Genomic DNA, 23,055 nt, shown 5'->3' on the forward strand with positions numbered 1-23,055 from the left:
TAGACAAACATATAGTTACCCTACTTTTAAATCTCTGTTGAAAATTCAAATTCCTATTGATCAGTCCATTAATTATGATTGGTGACACTGTCAGTTATTTGGTGAAGAAATTAAAAGCCCTCAACCATATTGTTTATGATAATGATAATAATGTATTTTAGGTCCTTTACCTACAAATGTTGCTTCAGATAAGCTTTCAAATTTTATTCAATTGAACATGAAAAATAAGTCACTGGTGCTATTCCCTCTTGGCTATATGTATTACCTCATTTGAATCACTTGGATCTCTCTGATAACCATTTCTCTTCTTTCATGAGGGATTGCAGATCAAACTCATTGGAGTTTCTTGATTTAAGTATAAACAACTTGCAAGGTGGAACCCCTGAGTCTATTTATGAGCAAGTGAATCTTACATTAGCATTAGGGTCAAACAATTTGAGTGGAGTTTTGAATTTAGACATGTTCTTGAGAGTTCAAAGTCTTTTAATATCACTTGATGTTTCCAATAACAACCAACTTTTGATACGGTCTACTAATGTTAGTTCTATGAATAATAATAATCTTGTTCACATTGAAATGGGTTCTTGCAGATTAGGAAAAATTCCTTACTTTTTGAGATATCAGAAGAAGTTGGAGCATTTAGACCTTTCAAATAGTCAAATTCAAGGGGGAATTCCCAAGTGGTTTTCTGAATTTAAGTGCTTTGAGTCACCTTAATCTTTCTCAAAACTCTTTTTCCTCAGATATTGAGATTCTCTTCACTTTGCCAAATTTGGGATATCTCTTTCTTGATTCTAACTTGTTCAAGCCACCCTTTCCAATGTTGCCATCATCTATCAAACAATTTACAGCTTCAAATAATGAATTCAGTGGGAATATTCATCCTTCAATTTGCAAAGCCACCAACCTTACTTTCTTGGATTTGTCTAATAATAGCTTGAGTGGTGAAATCCCATTTTGTTTCTTCAACCTGACTTCTCTTATGATGCTGGAATTGAAAAGGAATGATTTTAATCTACACAGCTTCAGAAATCAATTTGCTATGCCAAACTCCTTGCTGTCCTTAGTTTATTCAATAATCACTTGAGTGGTACAATTCCACCATTTGTCTAGCAAACTTGAGTTCTCTTGCAGTGTTGGATATGAAAAACGACCATTTTTCTGGTACTTTTCCCATACTTTTTCCAACAGAAGTCAATTGAGAAGCCTTGATTTGAAGGGCAACCAAATAGAAGGAAAATTATTGCCACTATCATTGCTCAACTGTGAGCATCTTCAAGTCTTGGATCTTGGGAATGAAAAGACGAGGGAGGAAAGTTGGGCACCTACCCGGCCAAGCTCCATGAGTGTAGGTGCTCGATCGGGTCCATGCATGTAAATACCAATTATCGGTCAGGTCATGCAAAATACACGTAATTCTCAATATGTGTAGGCACCAATTTCTGGCTAGGTTCATTAAACTTTTTTCATACACATAATTTCCCGCATGGTCCATGCATGTAGGCACCAATTTCCAGCCAGACCAAGTTCATGAACATTCAAAATATACATAATTTTCGGCCAGGTCCATGCATGTAGGTACCAATTCCCAGTCAGGTCCATTCATATAGGCATCAATTTCCAGTCGGGTCATGTAAACTTTTTTCATGCAAAATACACGTAATACCCACCCCGGGCCTTGACTAAGTTGCTCCATACCCCCATACCCGATTCTATCCCATGAAGTCCTCCATGGTAGTTTTAACCCCATTTCTAATATACCTAGTGAAGACTCGATGAAGCCCGATAGGGTATCTTAAAAAAAATTACCTTTTTTTTAAAAAAAAAAATCAAATACACTCATTCATTTCTGGTTCCTATCTCATGAAGTCCACCCAGGTAATTTCAACCTATTTGCTTTGTACTCGGTGAAGCCCGACCGGGTATCTTAAAAAATAGTTTTTTTTTTGTCTCTTTTTATTTTTATTTTTTTTTTTTTTTCAAATATGCTTCTATATGACATTAGAAAAAAGAAACAAATAAGCAAGCATCAATATAAGCAAATGAATTCTACCATGAAAGAAATGATCGAACTATTGAATACAAAATGAAATACATACCTTCTTACGGAATGTATAAAATCACAACTTCGTGAAGTACAAGTTTTAGACTTGATGAAAAACTTTTCATTCTGGAGATGATTCGGTAAAGAGAACTTTTTGTGAATCACAATTTTGTGAATAGAATTTTTTGTCGTAAGTTGTAAAACAATTTGGTGAATTAATTTTGGTAGAGAATTTTTTGTGAATTAATTTTGGTTGTACAACAATTTCTTGGTTGTAGGTTGATGTTGAATTTAAAATTAATTTGGTGGGTTAGTGATTGAAATTTAAAAGTAAGAATTTAGTAAATGGGAAAGAGTAATTGTACACAAAAAAAATTTCTCATGCTTACATCATTTTCATCGTAAAAAACAAAGGGTAAAAAAAGAAAAACTTATTTTTCAAATATAAACTCAAAAGGGTTATTTTTGTCAATCACCCAAACTATTTCCCAAATCTACAAATTATTGATCTGTCTCGCAACCATTTCAATGGGACACTTCCATCAAACTTATTAAAAAACATGAGAGCCATGAAGGATGTTGAATTGGGAAACCAAAAACCCAACTCTCATTCCCTGACATATTCCCTTTCTACCTGGACTCAGTGGTGGTATCATTGAAAGGGTTTGATCTTAAGTTGGAAACAATTCTATTGATATCCAAAGTTGTTGGATACGGTAAGACTTTTAAACGATAAACAGGACAGCAGCAAACGGTCAGATCATAGTGGTCGAACAAAGAACAAAACCTGCAAAATAAAAGCTCGTTATAGGCTGAGTCACGGAGTTCGCTCTCTTTAAGACGTTTCGTGACTCTGCCCAAGTGTGTAAGCAGGTCGGGAATACTGCCACGTCGACCCTAGGATAAAACACCCAAAAAGAAAACCCGATTGGAAATGCACCATTATCGATCGGAACACCCTTTCTGATTGACTGCTCGGAAAACGAAAGATGGAAGAGAAAGAGAGGAGAGCTTTCGATTGGAGAATGGAAGGAAGTGAAAATATGAATTGTCCGCTGAACTGCTGAAGACCACGTCTTTTATAGGCCTTCAGCATGGAACTGCCGTATGAGAAAGAAGCAGGCAGCCACACAACATGCAAGGGCACACCAGAAAAAGCAGCTGGAAGACGCGTGCACGGAGGTTCTAAGTTTGTCCCTTTTTAATTATTAAAAGAGATTAAAAAAATAAAATTAAAATAATAACATTTTTATTAAAAAAAACAATAATAATAATCACACACGCGTCACGCCTGCCCAACCGACGGCAGTGCACATGTGGGACATCCACCGAACCATATTGGTCTATTTTCTCATTCCCTCCAAAACATGGGTACCCTTTGCAAACCCAAAGCCTAAGGTTGGAGTACAAAAGGGAAGTCTCTAAATCAAAATTTTTCAATGTGCGATTATCCAATGAGATTGGTTTTCTCTCATTTTTAAAATTAAATTTTCACCCCATAAAAGCTATTGATTTTTCAAGTAATGATCTCAGTGGAGAGATACCAGAGTCTATTGGTATGCTCATGTCTTTAAAAGGTCTCAACTTTTCACACAATAAACTTACAGTAACATTCCTATAGTTTTTGGGAATCTAAGCAATCTTGAATGGTTGGATCTTTCTTCAAATGAATTGTTGGGTACAATTCCACTTCAGTTAGCTGCTCCTACATTTCTCTCTGTTTTGAACCTCTCACAAAATCATCTTTTTGGACCAATTCCTCAAGGCAAACAGTTATGCTACTTTTGACAGTTCTTCATTTTGTTGGAATCTTGGCCTTTGTGGGTTTCCTTTACCAAATTGTGAGACAGAAAAGGCCCATAAATCTCAACTCCTACATGAAGAAAGTGATAGTTTGGTGAAAACTTGTGTTAATGGGGTATGGCTGTGGAATGGTATTTGGAATATTTGTTGGGTATATTGTTTTTCAACTTGGAAAACCTATGTGGACTGTGGGAATGGTTGAAGGCAGAAGAACTTCAAAGAAACAAAGGTCAAAGAAGAGGAATTGTTGGCCTAAGAAAAGAGATGACTAGCCTATATATCTTTCATCAATTAAAAATTGTGAACATATGTGTATGTATGTGTGTATTTCATCGCTCTGAATGAATATAACTATATTGTGAATGGATGGACTTAATATGTTTTTTTAGTACAATAATTACGAGATGGAAGATTATTGAGTAAAGATAAAGTGCATGTGAATTACTTTAAAGTTAAGCTTATTTTGACGATTAGATGTGATTCATTTTCTTTTTTTACTAAACAAGTTGATATAACTTTATCTCGACATGACTTTTTCTTAGAAAAAAAAAATTGTCTACTTTCTATAGTAAATCTCCACATCTTGTCTTTGACCCTTACAACACAATCTACTGAAAAAAAAATGTCTGCTTTTTATAGTAGAAGAATGTTAATGTCAAATTTGACATTTATTTATAGTGGAAGAATAATAATGATTTATTAACTTTAATAATGGTAAATCAATGTTTTATTATCTTGTATATATGATAGGTTTAAATTAAAATAAGTCCATAATTTAACTTAGATATTAATTAACTATATAATCATAATCATCATCAACAATGTAATTCTTAATTTACATGTGTTTTACTTTTTGGTTAAATTATAAATTTGCTCTATAAACTTTATAGGATGAAAATCTATTTAGTTGTTCTTATATTGTAAAATATTTATAGTAAATCTCTATACATTCACGCAGTGTGTACTCAATTTATTTAAAAGTGTAATAACTCTTTAACCTTTCGATTTTAGGTATCTAATAAGTTGTGTTGTTAATTTGTTAGTTTGCCACTTAATCCATAAATTTGAGATGTATCAATCAAAATGTTGAAGTAGTAATTGTATCAATTTAAATCTTAAACTTTTACAAATATATTAATTTACACCCTTCATTATACTTCAATTGGAAAAACATGATATAAGACTAAAAGTTGTATCAATTAAACTCCTAAACTTTCTTAAATAAATCAATTTAGATTCATCATTAGAATTTCCTTTGAGAATTGTTCATGAATCAATTCTAATCGTCTATTTTGTAAAACCGACATTTGAAAAAGTCTACACAGATGCACGAATAATAATTGGTTTGTTTATGAAAATTAGGAGTTTAACAAGATATAAATTATAAGTTTCAAAATTTGTCGAAATCAAATAAATAATACATTATTGGCAATTTTAAAAATTTGTATGTGCACGCATGAATATGAAAGTATTATAATTTAAAGAAATTACATAATTAATTAATCAAATAAAAGATACATTATTGGCAATATAAAAATCATTAATTGAGTAATTGAGGTAAAAATATCTAAAAATGGTTTTTCAACATCCCACATTTTAGCATAAGAATGACATCTCATGGTCATGAGAGTAACAGTCGCATTGTAAAAAATCTCTTTCCTTATCTCCGACTGTTTAGAGCCGCACCTCGATCAACACCCCTAACTGTAAAAGCATGGGCAAAAGACAAGGGAAGCACAACATGAACTTGGTGGCATTACTTCCAAAACTCTAGGACATGAATTCAACAAGGCATTACAATATCCATGAGCCTAACAAGTATATGACATGTGTCCAACAAGTATCGGAGGGCAAGAATCTCGAACACGTGTTGCCATTCTTTAAAATAATCTTACATTTTTCATAAAAGATCCAAAAGTTACAATAAGGTTAATAAGATACAAAACAAAAATAACCGGACTGAACGAATATTCTAGCCACAAGATAATAGAAGACTACTATAATGCATACTATCAAACCATAGATTTTGACGATAAATACTACATACATACACATTTTGTAAGGTTATAAACTGTATCATTCATTAAGGCATACCAACTCAACATCAGTGCCTCTCTTCTGTTCATCCAAGATCAGGAACCGTAAAAAACTCCTCATCATCAACCATCTCGATCCTAGGCTTTTTGTATGACATGGTCGACTTCGTCGGTCTGCATGCAAGTGCACTACTTGAATGTGATGTAGGAAGCTCAGGAACTTCAGCAGCAGCTAAAGCTTCTTGAGGAACTTGCTCGCCAAAGAGGCCCATTTCTGCTAACCATTCTAATTCCCCAAACTCTAGTTGTTCTTTCTGCTGCAGTTATGGAGTTGGAGGATAAGTGTGATATCCCAAATAATCATAAGTAGATGGAGAACTATAAATTAAGTATTGTGATGCAATTCTTTGTGACAAATTTGCCTCAATGTTAGAAACAGCAAGCAGAAATCTCAAAAGAAACTACAGGGCATGGATCCCAACCCAAAGCCTGCCTATTTTCTACAATGTTTTTGGAGATTTAATACAGTTGTGCATCTGAACTCCCAAATTTCAGGAGACACTGCAGGGTATGGATTCGAACTAACAGTCTAATATTCAGAAACTTTTACGTTAAATTAGTGTGTATGTGATCTTTGGGAGAAACGATGTGTCAACTCACCTCTGAACATATGCAGGAAGGTAAGAATTCAAAAACTTACGCCTTCTAAATGGTGAGAACTATTTAAACAAAATATGATGGAATAAGTTCTTCAAAAGAATTATAAGAATTCGCTTCCTCTGTTGCAGTATGATCCACAAAAAGGCAAGTAAATGGATGCCTAGAAGGTGAGCATCTAACTTGCTTTTACTTACCTTGTCAGAGGACTCAAGATCAGAGAAGTGGAGAAAGTCATCAACAGCCCATGGGGATGTGAAGTTGGGAACTTGTTGTGAAGGCACTTTAGCAGGAACCTGAGGGTTCTTTGGATTTGGAGGTTCCATCTTGACCTTGTCAACATCCTTCGTGCAGCTTGAGCTCACGGCCACTCTGATTCCAGTGGCTAGGAATCTCTGGTGGTTTGCTGAAAGACTACCGGTTGAGTGAATTGGTTCATCACAATCTTGACAAAATAGTGCTCTGTCTTCAACACAGAAAATGAAAGCCGCCTTGTCCTGATTCAAAATGAGACATAGAATACTTAGCATATTTCATCTAATGTAAAATTCTTCCCACTATCTACCAAAAAATGGACATCCTCAAGGTAAATTAGAATATTTCATTACTGATTCTCAACAATTTACTTATTTGAATCTAACTAACAATGATGATTTGTAACTTACTTATATCTTTTCATAATTTCTTCCAAATATTGGTCAACCATGTTTTAACTGTCACTACCACTGACAACTACATCAATTTGAGACCTTAACAGTTAAATGCATCAATAAATCATGCTGCAAGCACTTCTTATAGGATGCCCTATGTCTAACATTTTGCAAGTAGAAAGAAATATGTAAACCATAAAAAAAAAAAAAAAAAAAAAAAAAAAAAAAAAAAAAAAAAAAAGTAAATCAAAATATCATAAGAACGACGAAGTATGAATACAGATTTTTATCTGGGTTATTCAAAACAAATGCCAATTCTAGATCTTGAAGCCAGTTTACTTTCAAAGTATCATCTGTCAATCAAGGAGAGTTAAACGATCTGATATCAGGGAAAAGTATTCTCTACCCAACAGTAGCCACGCATTAAAGTGACTAGACCAACTTCACCATAATTTATAAGCTCAAATCTTTTAGTGCACAGACAAATTTAATATGTTATCAAAGATTCTACATTCAAACCCCGAGTACTAAAATTGAAGTAACAACCGAAGATCCTGTGTTCACACTTCTTCCACCTTGTTTCACTCCCGATTAACATCGATAGTCACTTACTAACTTTCAAACTCACAAGTGCGAGAGAGTGGCAAGAGTATACGTAAGAACTCAAAGCTTTGGATTTAGTAGTGATTTAAGTAATTTTTATTGAGATTCTCATCCCGACACTCAAAATCGTTAATCAATACACATCAAATCAGAACAAAAACCATCAGATCGACCAAAATAGCAAATGAAATAGCAATATACCAAGGTGAAGCAACAGAGATGGTAATTACTTGGCATATATCGCATTTAGGAAGCTTGGTGGAGAGACACTGCAGAAGAAGCCTCTGGTGTTTACTCGCAAGCTTATTCGCAGCATGAACTTCAACATCACATTTCGCACAAAGCGCCGCTTCATCCGCACAACAAATCACAGTAGCAGGAGCTTTCTCACAAACATCACACTGTATTTTCATCTTCTCCCTGTGAACTACAACCCACGATTTTCGATAGATTCCCAGAAACCCCTCTTCCCCCTTTCCTACACCAAGATCAACAAACCCATTAAATTTGGAGGGAAAGAAACAGCAATTCCGAGGGTCAGAGCGCCGCTAGAACAGTGCCGCCGGGAAGATGGAAGAGAAGAAGGAAAAGTGGGTGTAAGAGAATGAAAATGGAGAAAGAAGGGGATAGAGAAAGAGGAGTAAATGGTGGAGAATTGAAGGGTGAGACGATAAGGGTTGAGATTTAGGGAAATCAAAATCAAGAAAGATGGTGGAGACAACAAGGCGGAAAAGAGTGGACGCCATTTGTGTGGCTGTGGAGCTCGATTGGTTTGTGGCTGAGAAATTTCGAGCCCTAAAAAATTAGCTACGCTTGATTCTGCTCCTCTGTTTGTTTATTGATGAAGAACATTATCCATTTTGTACGATGGGGAACAACAACTCTTCTTCTAATCAAACCGTGTTTCTTTTGCAATTGTACATGCCAAATAACTCACCCAAAGAATTTGCTTCTCTTTTTCTTTGGAAAGATAAATTTTTTGTCTTTAAATTTCGAATAATATGTACATTTAGTATTTGATGTCAAATTTGATGAATAGATCTAAAAAGTTCCTCTCTAATTTTCTTCTTTAATTTAATATAAAAAGAATATATAGATGTTGGCGTAACAAGATGACATGGTCCTCCCCCATAGTCCTCCATGGTCTCCATTGATACATATTAGCTTCCGTAGTCATGTCGATTTTTTGGTTGATGCCAATAGTACTATAATTTAGGGGTTATGAATGTGCACATGGTGGGTGTTTTTGTTTGTTATTTGTACTTTCTCATGAGCTTATCAATTGTGGAGAGAGGAATTACATATTATTTTTTGCCAGTAAGAATATAGTTTAAAATGTGTCTTGTATTCTTGGTCTTTTCTTTAGTTCATTCCAAATTTAGTGATCCCCTTTTGAGTTTTGAGCAATTTGGGGATTAGATGACTTGGGACTTTCCATTGAGATTGTTTTAAAATATATATAGAGAGAGAAAGGATAATGAGAGAGAGGATGAAGAGGAAGGAGAGAGACAAGAAAGGAGGGAGAAAGAAAGGAAAATATATTAAAATAATCTTTCATTTCCATGTCATCTTGCCACATCAGTATCTATATATTTTTTCTATATTAATTTAAAGTTTTTCTTAAGAGTGACATTTTAATTTGAAGGATTAAATGCACTTATTCTTCAAAACTTAGCGATAAAAAATGTGTCTTTCTGTTGTTTTTTTTCGTTCTCCTTTTTCTCTTTTATGTAAATGGTGTGAATTGAATGTTTAACATCTAGGTAGACAATAAAGTATATTATGTTCATTTTGGCTATTAAAATAATTCTTTTATAAATTAAAAAAGAGTTTACGATATTCGACCTTTTACTTCAAAAGAGGAAAGACATTTGAATGACCGTTAAAAAAAAAGAGTTAAAATTAGAAGCTTTTAATATTGATTTAAAATGGAAATTGATTTTTTAAGTGATATGGCATAAATTTGAATCTACAACCTCTGAGACAAATGTATGCATTTCGATTAAGAATGTATCTATGGTTACGATTCTACTATATGTCTTTTTCATTCCGTCGAAAATCGATTTTACAGAATATGTAATGCTTATTTTGACATAGAAATGACTTTCATTAATTACGAAAGTATCTTTTAGTAAGTGTTTAATAATCATATAATAATAATCATATAACTCTCAAAAATTCTAGGGGTTTCATAAAGGCAACTATCTAACTAGAGTGCATTTCTAAATGATTTAATGTAGTCCTATTTTCTTCCATTTGTAGGGGTTAGAACCTATCCAACCTCTCTTCTTTTTTTGTTTTAGTTTTTTTTCCCTTTTTTTTGGAAAGGGAATGAATCCCATCCAACCTCTTTAATTCATTCATACAAAAATTTTCAATCCTAGATTCTCACATGTCTTCTAGGGAAGATTTTTGTTCAATTTAGTTAGGATAATATGATTTTAGATTTAGGATTTTGGAAAATATCAAAAGAGTTGCAATCCCACGTTGGAAACTTTTAAAATAGTCATGGTTGAAAGCACTATAAAAGGAGTCTATAATTTTGTTTCAAATTATTCCAATTAGAAATATTTTGACTTTGGGTGTATCAAAGGATATCGGTAGCATAAAAGTTTTGAGATAGTGTCCTTGCAGTTTGAATCCATTGAGAGAATTCTATATGATTGTAATAATTATTAACATATTGGATTTTTTTTGTCTTTTGGAGCTTTCCATGTAAATTCTTTTGTTTTATATTTTTGTAGTTTTCTTTTAATTTTCAAATTATTTTCTACTTGTTGATGCGATAGAAGTTGGTTTGAGAAAAACACTTAAAATTAATTTCTCAACTCTAACAACCACCCCAGACACCCTTTGAAGCCCAACTCTGACCAACTACTTCGATTATCTTTAATAACAAACTCTAGCAACTCACTCTGACATGAAAATATTTTTAAATAAAAATTTGAAATTATTAATAGAAACATTTTGAATATATAGCAAATCAAACAAACTTGTATATAGAGAAAGTATTACAAAATATTTTTATTTTGAACAATTTTTAAAAATATGTTTTTAAATGAAAATGACTTTTTGAATAACATTTTTTTCTAATCAAATCCAAACCGAAACTTAGTTCAAAACTTTCTATAATATATGGATTAAGAGTAATTAATAGTGTAATTAATAGTTAATAAATCATTCAAGCATATCTAATGAGTAAAACATACATTAATATTTTAGGAGGTGTTTGAGGTGAGAGTAATAAGTTGCCATCAATATTTTATACATATTTCCACCAATTTGGTGACAGTGCATTTAAACGCTATCCAAGCGCATCACTGTTTGGGGGTTTGGCTTCTGATTATGCCATTACCCATGCCCCTGACCTCAAATCAAACAAAATAGATAGAACGATTCTTTTTGTGTTTCTAATAATAATTCAACACCTCTAGTGGCCAACTCCAATGCCACTTTTGACAGTAACTCAGCAGCTCTGCAGGCCATCTCTGGCCACATCCGACCACCACTATCGGTGGTCAACTCTAGTGACCTCCACCAACTTCGACAACCATTATTTTAAATTATTAGTATATAATATTTTATGGTTGTCCTTTATAGTAATTTGACATTAATATTTTAACATATAAAAAAACAACAAATTTATATATAAAAACACTTTTGAGAAAGAGTTGTCAAACACATGAGTAAACAATTTTTATCAAAAGTATTTTAAATGAAATTGACTTTTTGAAAAACATTTTTTTCCATGTTAATCTAAACAAAAACTTGTATCATGGCAAAAAGATAAGTATGAACTAAAAGGTAGAAAGAAGTTGCCAAACATATTTATGAAATAGAGGATTTGGATGGATGTTTATATAATTTTCTTTTGTGTAACTGAACTTGACCATTTGTTGGCCCATATCATGTATAACCTTTTTTTGTGTTATATAACTATGTTTGAAAATATGGCATCTGTTATATATTTTTTGTACCAACCATATAACATGATCATTAATAGGGTCAATATAGCATAATTACATTTTGAGGATATTCCACTTATAATATAAATTCAATTTTGTTTTATTCAAATGAATCTAATATAATTTTGGCCAACTTATCCAGAAATGCCACATGCACAAATTTGTAAAATGATTGCTTAAATTTTTTTTTTTAAAAAAATGAAATGCATGATACAAAAGTAAACCCTAGACTCCATTTCTCAAAACTCCCAACATAACATGTGTATTTTAAATAAGAAACAATAAAACAAAATGCAATCCATTATTTATTAACAAGAAGATAGGTAGAATTATTAAATTAAAAAGTTTTCAAACAAACATAATCATCATAAAAACAAATTTTTTAGAATAGATGATATTATTATATAACAACAAGAGGATTTCACAGCCTGGGATCAAGGCATCAAAACAACAAAACGCAAAGACAGAGCAAACCAAAACAAAGCCCACAAGATAAGACCATAACAAAACCCCACAAACTCACAAACCATCCGGAGAAAGCAAGAGAAAAGGACCCAAAACCCCCACAAACTAGAGACAACAGCAAAAAAAAATAACAATGTAAAGTTTAAAAAAAAAAACACATATGTAAACACACTAGCACGAGCACGAACCGTAGAGATCATAAGGTGAACTAGAGCTGACACCGACCTCGATCGACCTCCATGCAGCCGCCGATTACGCTCCTGTCAAATGAAGTATATGGAAACACACTAGAAAACACAGAACAACTTACTACGCACCCCTTTACCCAACCCCACTCGGCATAACCAACTCAACTCTACATCCTAATCCGCCACCCGATGCGACGAACCCAACGCAACACCCCAGACCACACCTCTCTCCCAAACCCATACTCAAAAAATAAATGATCCCACGACCATAAAAACAAATTCTTTATGTAAAAAAACTATATTAAATACCCAAACATATAAACTCAATCCAGCACTTCAAATACAGGCTTCTAACTCAGATAAAATAACTCTGCATCCCAAACAATGAACTCTATGGACTCAACTCAACGCCCCAAAAAGCCCTTAAAATGTGGTTTGACACTCCAATTTGTGATTATTAAACTTAAAATAAATAGAAAAAATGGAGAATATAGCAAAATTTTAGGTTTTGTTTAGATAATTGGCAAAATTAGAAATTCATAAGAATTATAGCAAGCAACGTATGCATCACATGATTTCAATCTTTGAAAATCCTAGAATACCCTTCGGAGGATCCAGATACGCTATAATTGTTTTACTAAATCTCTAATATTTGATTTTTTTAAAAATCCCTTTTCTTCCTTTTAAAAAAATTGAGATTTAGTCATTAAAAAATCATATTTGTATTTCTATTTATTTACAAATTAAGTATTATATTTTTTTTTTCTTTAAATTTATTGCAAATATTATTATCCAAACACAAGTTTAATAATTTATTGTTATCAACTAACAATGTTCTTAAAGATTTTAATGAATAACCCTATACGAAATTGTCGTCAATACATTGATTGAACTCCTAATTTCAATCAAAACCCAATTCCTCACAATTCTTTTAAGAAAAATAGATGATGACATTGAAATCTAAGTTGAGTTTTAGGTGGGAGTGAGGGGCAGAGAGAAGAACACAAGATTTATCATTGTTCATTTTGTTGAAGAAGAGGCAATGGGTGGAGGGCAGAGGAGGAGGAGATTCATGGGGATGAAGGAGGGTGGATTGATGTTAACTAGAAACCGTGGGAAGTGTGAATGGTAGGGGAGGGGAAGGGGTGGCAGCGAGAAAAGTGTAGTGATTAGGAGGAGATGACTGTTACTAAGAATTATGTGGTTGATGTAAAAATAGACATCAAACAATTGTTGTGCCGTGGATAAACCACTGTCTTGAATGTAATTACTACACGATCTCGGTGTCAATTACTTTGTCGGTTGCTCTCCAAGATTAACACCGCATCCAAATTCAGATGTGCACCCGCTAGAAGATGGAATGAAATGAAGGGGAAATATCATAACATATGAAGGAAGATTAGTGGGTTTAAGAAGAAGAAGCTTATGAAAACGACTAACTTATTTAATATTAAAAGATTAAAAATTAAACGGATAAGTAATAAAAAGTTTTCTTTTCGCGTAAAGTGCGGTTACTAATAGAGTAATGACGCATAAAATGGAAGCTAACAGAATCTTTAAGCACTCTAATTACACTTAATTTGAGAACAAAGCATGCTGAAAAACAACTTTTAACCGAAAGAGGGTTTCATTGTGTATACCTTTGTAGATTTCCACTTGCTCCTTACTAAAACCACAAAATTGGATCTCCAAATCTACAGTAGACCACCAAGAGGATCTTCTCTACTATTCTCAGCCTTGGATTGAGTGGTGAAAACTCAGAATTGAGAGAGATCAAGATGGGCTTGAGAAAGCTTGAGAGTAAAAGAGTTTTTGCAAAAATTTCATAAATTTCATATTGCATGAACTTCAAATCTCTAAAAAAAAAGAAGTATTTAACAAGTTCAAGCATGCAAGCACTCATTCATTCAGCTAATTGACACTTCAATTAGCACTAAGTGAGTGGTCTAGGTGTTAAAATTTGGAGAAATCCACTAAAAAATGAAATCTTGGAGAATTCCACTCAAATGTCAAAATTTCCAATTTTTCTAATTTTCATTATATTTAATTTTAAAATAAATTAAACATGATTTAAATTCAATTTTTCAAAGAATTGAATTCCCAAAAGAAAATTAATTTAATTTAATTAATTAAACAAATTTAATTAAATAAATAATAATTTAATATCAAATATTAAATTAATAAAACACCTAATTCAAACATAAAATCTCTATTCATGTAATCAATATTTAAATATTTTAAACTCTCCAATTACATTTAATTTCAATGATTTAAATGTTAATTATACCAAATATAATTATTCAAACCCTAAATTGAAATTTGAACATTTAAAATTCCAAACCCTAATTTCAAATTGGATATTCTAATCCAAGATTTAATCTTTTACGAGCTAGTAGAGGGACCTTATAAACTTACAGATCATGAGCTCCAACGATTTGAGATTAATCGATTAAACTCTTTAACCAGAATTAATTAATATTCGTTAACCACCAAGACATACCACTATAACTCGATAGCTGCACTCTCCTCACTGTAATATATTTTTGTCCACTTGGTTTAACCATAATTAGTAAGTTGATCCTTCACAGGTCGTTCGTATTTACAGCTAGGTCAAAATTATCGTTTTGTCTCTGTGAATACATTTTGCCCCTTAAGCTCTCACTAATCCTCTATTGAACAATTGATTTATAGTTCAGTTAATAATCCATGTCCCTCTCAGCCATGAGAGGGCGAGGTCCCTTTGTTGAAGATCAGAAATCAGTACTTAGGGAACAACCTATCTGCTAACCCTAAAATGGGTAGGAGCGAATTTCATCTTGCAAGACTATGTCCTCAACTATCTATCCGTTCTTATCCCATAATGAGAGGCTTGTTGAGAAGTGTTGTTGAACTACTCTCACCTACGTAGATCAAATGATAATCCCGAATAAACAGGAGTTCATAGTTAGCTCAGGATTAAGATCGGGTTACCCTAAGTCATCGAATTGAAATATTCATTTTTAACAGTAAATGGTCGTTATAAAGAAAAAGTAACTATTTCGTGTTCCGGTCTTATGCAAACATCTTTTGCATAGGATACCTCCACTCATATGTCTCCACATGAACGATTTTGGGATCACATCATTTGTATCAGTATACAAAGTAGGTCGCATCCATAATGTCTCCAGGATGAGATACTCAATCTCATCCATATACTTATAGACCTTTTTGGCTATATACTATAACTTGATCCTCTTTTACATAAAGTTAAACTATTCATACTATAGTCATGGATTCGTTTATTAGATTTTATAACATAATGCAATTTTAATAACACTTTTATTGAATAAATTCTTCAACAATACTTTTATGGATAAATAAAATATGTTTCCATGAATACGAACTGCGAATTTTAGGACATTCCCAACAGTTACCCATACTCATACTCGTACCCACCTGGATAAACGGTAGGAGCGACAACACGCACGTGTAGTGAAAGGGTTATACTTCCACCACCACCGCACTTTGGAGTTACCTTTAGCATGCTTTGATATTTATACCTTTAAGACATTGCTTAATTCTCCAATGTAGGATTCTTTTAACTCTTGCTATGAGCCCAGCCTAGGAGTCATTTCCAAAAATCTCTCACAAATGATTGATAGAAAAATTAAAATAAAACAAATTATTTGAAGAAGAAATCGTTCTGGGCAAAGGTAGGAGATCAAACTTAAACATCAATATCTAACGATTTAAATTGATGCATAATGAAACTGGGCAACAACCTCATTAGAAAAAGTGAGTTACCTCTTGAACTTTCAATAATATTAGTTGAGACCCCCATAACACGTTTTACTCCAAGTACTTTTCCTTGATTCTGCGATTTAGATTGTGCTGATTAAGGCCATGCACATAAACCTCGAGTCACCATGAAAGCTCTAGAAAGATACCCTTAAACTCTTCATAGAAGGCGATCACACATTCACTATCATGTCAAATGCTTCATCAAGTCTATCAGAGACAAACCACTAAACAACTGAGCTATGAAGTCTTCATCATCTAGTCCGTACCAGGACAAACTTCGTCAAGTCTGTCAAAGACAAACCACTCAGATACTGAGCTATGAAGATTTCATCATTATCCATCAAGTTCATATCAAGGTCACCCAAAGAAAGGATTATGGACCATTAAAGATTTTTAGTTTTATCCATCAAGTTCGTACTAGAACCACCCAAATAAAGGGCTACGGATCATCGAGTCTATCGCAATAGACCTGTCATAAAAGGACTATGGACCATCAAGTCTATCACAATAGACCATCCATATAAAAGGCTATAAACCACTATAAGCGTTTAAGTCCCATGTTCACCGAGGATTCTAAGATTATTTTCCTTGTTAGTCCTTTGGTCAGAGAATCAGCTAGATTTCTCTTAGACCTCAGAAATTCCAAGGAAATAACTCATTCTTTTAACAACTGTTTCACAACTCCATGTCTAAGATGAATATGCCTTCTTTTGCCATTATATATACTATTCTTGGCAATCTCTATGGCAGCTTGTGAATCACAATGTACTAAAATTAGTACTGATGCCCCCCACAATGATACATCTCCTAGTAGACTTCTAAGCCACTCATTTTCTTGTCCTGTTAACTTTAGCGCAATAAGTTCAAATTCCATGGTGGATCTAGCTATGCATGTCTATTTTACAGACTTCCACGATATGGCTCCTATTGGGTTTTATGTCCTAAAACTCGTGGTTTGTAAAACAATAAACTTATTCTGAAATTCAATGAAGATCAGTGACAATAAGTACCTTCTTGGTAATACTAGGTGCTTCTATGGTGAAAATATAATCAACCTCTAGCCGCTCAAAGAAGATCAGCAATTTTTTAGACCAGCGGCGGTAATTCGCTCTATCGAGTGATTCGAGTTTGGACAAATCGGGGAGGGCCTTATCGTTCTTGATTGACATATGGAGAAAATAATTGCTTTCAAAATGTAAAAACAAAAGTCAAAGAATTGTTGCACCATGGAGGAACCACTGACCTAAAAAAATTACGATGCCACCTCGATCACTATGCCAATTATTCCCAAGGTTAACACAACATCCAAATTCAAGCATGCACTCGCCGAAAGGATTGAAATTAAGGGGAAATATCGCTCAAACAAGAACAGATGAAGGAAGATTAACAGAGATATTTGGAAAGCTTATTTTTTTCAAATCGATGTTTCTAGGTTTAAGAAGAAGAAGTTTATGAAAATGACTAGGGTTGAAGAAGCAACAGGAAGAAAAACAGCCACCAATAATAAATCATAACAAGAAAAACAGTCACCAATAATAAAATAACTTATTTAGTATTAAAAAGTTTAATTTTTAGGTTAAAGACTAAAGGGATAAGTAGTAATAAAAAATTACTTTTTTTTCATGCAAGTGCAATTATGAACCCTTTCACCACCACTACAATTTAGAGTTATCTCTAACATGCCTTGGTATTTATAGCTTTAAGGCATTGCTTAATTTTTCAATATGGGATTCTTTTAACTCTTACAATGAGCCTAAGTCCAAGAGTCATTTCTAACCGTTGAGACTTTTTATTTTAAGTCAGTGCTTCAGGATAGATTTTTTTAGTGTAGAACCTATTGGTGATGAGATGTTGAACTTTGGATTGAATGCATCTAACGTATCTGTGTAGTAAGTTATAAAGTAGCTTTAACACCACAGCCTGATAGTATCTTTTCTTTTCCCCTAAAATAAGTTCCCATTAAGCGCTCAAACAACCAAACTTCAACCTTTATTGGGAAGCAGATAGAGTGACCAAACTCTTTTAAAATAGAGGACCACCCTAAACAATAAAAAGACATTGAAGCATGAGGTGATCAATGGTTTCTTCTCCTTTTGAGTAAAGACCGAGTAACAAGGTTCCTTCCCTTTTTAATCAATGGTAAAACTTAAGGAGAAAGGAGAACAGAAACCATGCACCTCGGTAAATACCACCACCTAAAGAGATTAGAAGAATTACAATTCACCCAAGACATTACGATTGGTTTTGTTAAGACTAATCCTGGGTTGAAAACAAATAAAAATGCTCTTTTTTTGGTCCGCAAATGCAAGGTATCTGTATAGTCAATGCACACAAATTTTCTACTTGAACGCAAATTACAAGGTATTTGTGTAGTAGATTAATTAAAATTGGTTGAGGTATTCGTGTAGTCAAATGTGAACATGTTTTCTACTTGAATACAAGTACAAGGTATCTGTGTAGTTGATTAATTAAAATTGGTTGCCTAATTTCTTTGAATATGATATAATATATATATTTAATATGGTTGTATTTGTGGGACTTAGTATTGGGGGACTAACAGTTTTATTGAATACTTTGTGATTTTATTAATCATATTAAATTTGGTTGTTTATTTTTTGGAATACAATGTCTTTTTAGCATAATGTATTTGTGCGGCAATATTATTTATGCTAAAAAAAATTTGTGTTACGTAGGTTTTTCTTGGAAGAGTAATTTCAAGTCGTAGATTTGAAATATTTTGATTTTTAAAAATTAATTGAATCTTAGATCATTTTTCATGTTTCGAATTTTAGATTTGTTGAAATAGACATTTAAAAAAATTAATTAGATTTTTTAATAGTTAATGGATTTTTCGATGTTATGATTTGAATTTTAGATTTGGTATTTTCAGTTTGATAGGTTTTTGGTCTCGATGGGATATTTTCGTCTTTTGATAATTAATAATTAATAATTCTAAAAATCATTTTACTATTTTTCTAAATTTGAAATATTTTTACTATTTTTTAAAATGAGTCTTTTAACATTTACTATTTTTTCTTATGAATCCTAATAAATAAATAATAATAGGTGTCATTTTGAGGAATAACATTAAAGAAATGAAAAATGGGATGAATAAGAGTGAAGTTTGAAAAGAATAATGTGCATTTGGGAGCAAGCCAAATCTTCGAGAGCCTTCACGAACATCTGTGAGCTCCCAAGTAAGAAAATTTCTCATCTGATTAAGAAACCCTAATTTTACTCATTTCATCAATTTCTTCACTGTTGACAGAAAAATCTGAATCTTTGCGTATACCCATTGCTCAAGTTTCCCAATTTCCGGTCAGGTTTTCCTCTTTCACTGATTTGAATTGCTTCTCACGATACGAAATTTCTAAATTGCTGCCTTTTGTTCGTTGGATATTGCTCTATTTTGATTTTATCGTTCTGATCTCGATCTGGGTGTCTTTGAGTTGCTTAATTCCGAGATAGGGCTTTGATCAACTGAATGTACTGTAGGAAGTTACTTAATGACCGGTACTAAATTGTTGTTAATTTTCTGATTCTGATGGAAAAAACTATAGTCTGTATATGAGCAGTATTGATTTAGGCATTGTGTAAAAGGGGAAGTTTTGAAGGGCAATTTTCAGATGGGGAAGCCTTTATTTTATGAGATTCTTGAAAAACCAGCCACAAGTGGGATTATAGGGATTTGCTGTGCTATATGGTTTTACATCCAGAAGAAAAACATTGGATATTCACATGTGGGGTTGAGTTATGAAACTGCCATGGAAGGCCACCATTGGAGGATCATAACTTCAGCCTTTTCCCATATTAGTGTTATTCATCTGGTTTTCAACATGAGTGCTCTTTGGAGTCTTGGGGCTGTAGAACAGCTTGGGCATATTGGCTTAGGTGTTCCTTATTATCTCCACTACACTCTTGTTCTGGTCATACTCTCTGGTGTGCTAGTTTTAGGAATGTACCATCTCTTGATTCAAAAGTTTAAGCTTGAATACTTTCGACGAGTTACAGCTGTTGGATATTCTTGTGTGGTTTTCGGGTGGATGACTATACTTTCTGTGAGGCAACCGTCTTCGAAATTGGACCTCTTTGGCTTCCTTTCACTACCCATCAGCTTTGCACCATTTGAATCACTGATCTTTACTTCCATTATTGTTCCACAAGCAAGTTTTCTTGGACATCTATCTGGAATAATTGTTGGATATGCTATAGCTTGGGGTTTCATCCATGGAATGAATAACTTCTGGTCATTTTGCATGTTAGGATGGGTTGTTCTCGTCTTTATATTTAGCTTGAAGAAATCTAACACCTACGACTTTGACTTTCTGGAGATTGAATCTGTAACGGACCCTTCCTTGCCATCTGTTCGATTTCTTTCATCTGGAAATGGTAGAACCTTGCAGATGAATGCATTGCCAACTGGAGATGTAGAGATTGTATGAAGTTTTAGGAGTCATTTGCGTACTTAAGATGGTAAAATTGACAGTTTGCAATATAGTGAAATCCTGTTGTTTCTGCCAAAGATATATTTGGTCTTTGGGATGCCCTCATGTTGAAGATCTGGTCAAGCTATCAGGATTTTCTCTTGTTCCTCATTTTGGTGACAGGATTACTGGTGTGCAATTCTTCCATTCATTGGGATTGAGAATTGCACAGGAGATATCAGCTGTATGGAAGATAAGACGGTCCAGCCAAGAAGTAATACATAAATGGATTTTGTCAATCACATTTGTATCATAGAAGCTGAAATTTCATCTTTGCTGATTTTTTTTCCTCCTTTTCTTTGTAGTTTAGCCAAGTGTTTTGTGGATTATTGTTCAACATTTGAAGGCACTGCCTAGCAACAAGCTCCCTAATATAGAGTTTGTGATGATTTTTAAGAGTAGGGCTTTTAAGTGAATTATTGTTTCAAGTGTTTGTAGTTTCTTTGAAGGTGTTTTTTTTAAGTGTTTTCAGTATTTCTAAATGCATCTCTAGTCATTAACGAAACATGTTGATGAATTTGAGGTTAAATTATTATGTCCACTTCTAATTGACATATAGCCAGTTAAAGCTTGAATTTTAATTTGGCCCATGTATAGTCACAAAACATTTTATTATAACTCCTATAGTTTGGTTGAACTCTGAAATGTTTGTGTTACTAAATGTTCAGTAGGGAGGTTAAATAAAATGTTTAGTAGATAACTCACTAGTTAAGACATATATCAATTATCAAGAGAAAAAATACTCGGAAATGAACTTTTAAATTTGTGTCTAATAAGTTTTGAGTTTTAAAAAGTGTCTAATACATATCTTAACTTGTGATTTCTAAAGTTTAAAGGTCTGTCATGAAACTTAAGCTCTTAATTCGATTTATTCAATAGTTTATTTGAAATCTTACCTATGAAATACCCAAAAACATGTAGATAACAAAATGCTCAAAAACATCAATAAAAGATTCAAATCCTTCTTTGAAACTGTAAAGGTTAAATAAACAAATAATGAAAACAATCTCAAAGTGACTTGATTCAATGAAAAGACTAGTAATAACCACGTTCTCAGATTACAGAAGTGATCAACCAAATTCAGCTTATGGATTGAATAATTTATTCTCTTAGGATCCAACCTTCGAATTTATTCTCTTAGGATCCAACCTTCGGTTTCAAAGAGGGATTGTATATTAGTTTTGACAAGGATGGAATAGCTTATTTAATTTCACATAAAATTTAATTGGTAACGAGTAAGATTTGAAATATGTTAATTATGGACACCAATATATGTTGCTATACAGTTTATAGTGAAAGTGCGAGACATAAACTTTAAAGAGAGAGTTTTATAGACATAATTTTCAAGAAATTAGGTCATTGGTATTTACTGATGTATTAGAAGAAGAAAAAATATCATTAAATTCTTCACACTTTCACTCATTTCGAGGAAAAGAAATAAAAATTTTATTTGAACTATAGGAGTTGTTGCAATAACACTTTCAAATCAAGGTTCTTTTGGTTGGGCAGTTGATTAGGTATTCAAAGAAATTGATATCTACATTAATTTTTCTTATTCTTCTTCAATTGATCCAAATTGATCCACCTACACTCTCTCTCAAGAATATATAAATTTAATTTTTATCATATTGTTACTAATATTGTAATGGTTTTATTATATAGGCGAATGTCTCATCAAATTAAAATTAACGTTTTATCAATGAGATTAATAAAGTCTATTTTGACACCACACCATCATTTTGTTAGTTAATTGGAAAAACAATTAATGCATACATGATGAAATTAGAACTTCTAAATAGTAAGAACCAAAATTTTATTTTTTTAAAAAAAAAAGGTCAAGCATAAAGGACTGATATATAATGTTAATGAATTTGGCTTGTTCTTTTACTTGATCTTCAAATTAACATTATAATTTCTTATGAAAGTATCAAGGGGATGACAAAGTTATAACCTTGAGTTATAAAATTTGTACTAAGTTCTAGAGTGAATATTAATTTAAGAAACCCAAATAGAGTAAAGAAAGTATCCACATTCTAAGAAGATTTCTGTAAATATGGAATGAAGTATGTTCAAAATGTATACTCAAATAATACAAATTAACAAAATTAGTTTGCAAGAGAATATATGGTCTCATATTTATTACAAGTGAAAAAGGGATAGGATAACCATATCCCTTGATTTTTCAAATAACTTTTGTACACTCTATTTTTGTAACTACTCACTTTAGTAAGGAAAATATTTTGAACTTATATTTTTACTAAAATAGCATGGAATGATTTCTCTATCGAAATTATTCATTAATGTTAATCGCTTGGCATCCACATAAAGTCCACCCACCTATCAATTCCTTTTTCTTTTCTTTTCACACATAACTTTCATT

The 23,055-nt window shown here is 32.8% G+C and overlaps 2 protein-coding genes across 4 annotated transcripts; one reads left to right on the forward strand and one right to left on the reverse strand.

Moving 5' to 3' along the window:
• Window positions 1-5,688: 5,688 nt before the first annotated feature.
• Window positions 5,689-8,352, reverse strand: LOC120067920 (B-box zinc finger protein 24-like). 2 transcript variants are annotated; one of them, XM_039019551.1, is made up of 3 exons: window positions 8,024-8,352; window positions 6,738-7,037; window positions 5,689-6,197 (listed from the first exon to the last, which is right to left on the reverse strand). In XM_039019551.1, the coding sequence occupies exons 1-3, from the start codon at window positions 8,204-8,206 to the stop codon at window positions 5,970-5,972; spliced, it is 711 nt and encodes a 236-aa protein (XP_038875479.1). In that variant the 5' UTR covers window positions 8,207-8,352; the 3' UTR covers window positions 5,689-5,969. The 2 variants fall into 2 exon arrangements, with proteins under 2 accessions (XP_038875479.1, XP_038875478.1); XM_039019550.1 differs by having other exon boundaries at window positions 5,689-6,200.
• A 10,918-nt stretch (window positions 8,353-19,270) lies between these two features.
• On the forward strand, window positions 19,271-21,204 carry LOC120068273 (RHOMBOID-like protein 13). Of its 2 annotated transcripts, none has more exons than XM_039019990.1 (2): window positions 19,271-19,388; window positions 19,460-21,204. In XM_039019990.1, the coding sequence occupies exon 2, from the start codon at window positions 19,818-19,820 to the stop codon at window positions 20,631-20,633; it is 816 nt and encodes a 271-aa protein (XP_038875918.1). In that variant the 5' UTR covers window positions 19,271-19,388; window positions 19,460-19,817; the 3' UTR covers window positions 20,634-21,204. The 2 variants fall into 2 exon arrangements, 1 of the variants encoding a protein (XP_038875918.1); XR_005479141.1 differs by having other exon boundaries at window positions 19,280-20,889; window positions 20,981-21,204.
• The last annotated feature ends 1,851 nt before the right edge of the window (window positions 21,205-23,055 follow it).

This window comes from Benincasa hispida, chromosome 12 (assembly GCF_009727055.1).
Source record: "Benincasa hispida cultivar B227 chromosome 12, ASM972705v1, whole genome shotgun sequence".
Classification (NCBI taxonomy): Eukaryota; Viridiplantae; Streptophyta; class Magnoliopsida; order Cucurbitales; family Cucurbitaceae; genus Benincasa; species Benincasa hispida.

What these genes read in the sequence shown, in the direction of transcription:
- LOC120068273 (XM_039019990.1), top strand. Translation starts at nt 19,818, where the DNA reads ATGGGGAAGCCTTTATTTTATGAGATTCTTGAAAAACCAGCCACAAGT.
- LOC120067920 (XM_039019550.1), bottom strand. Translation starts at nt 8,206, where the DNA reads ATGAAAATACAGTGTGATGTTTGTGAGAAAGCTCCTGCTACTGTGATT. An exon ending in CTAAATGCGATATATGCCAA is followed by an intron (nt 7,038 to 8,023) that starts GTAATTACCATC and finishes ATTTTGAATCAG; the next exon opens with GACAAGGCGGCTTTCATTTT. An exon ending in ATCTTGAGTCCTCTGACAAG is followed by an intron (nt 6,201 to 6,737) that starts GTAAGTAAAAGC and finishes CCATAACTGCAG; the next exon opens with CAGAAAGAACAACTAGAGTT.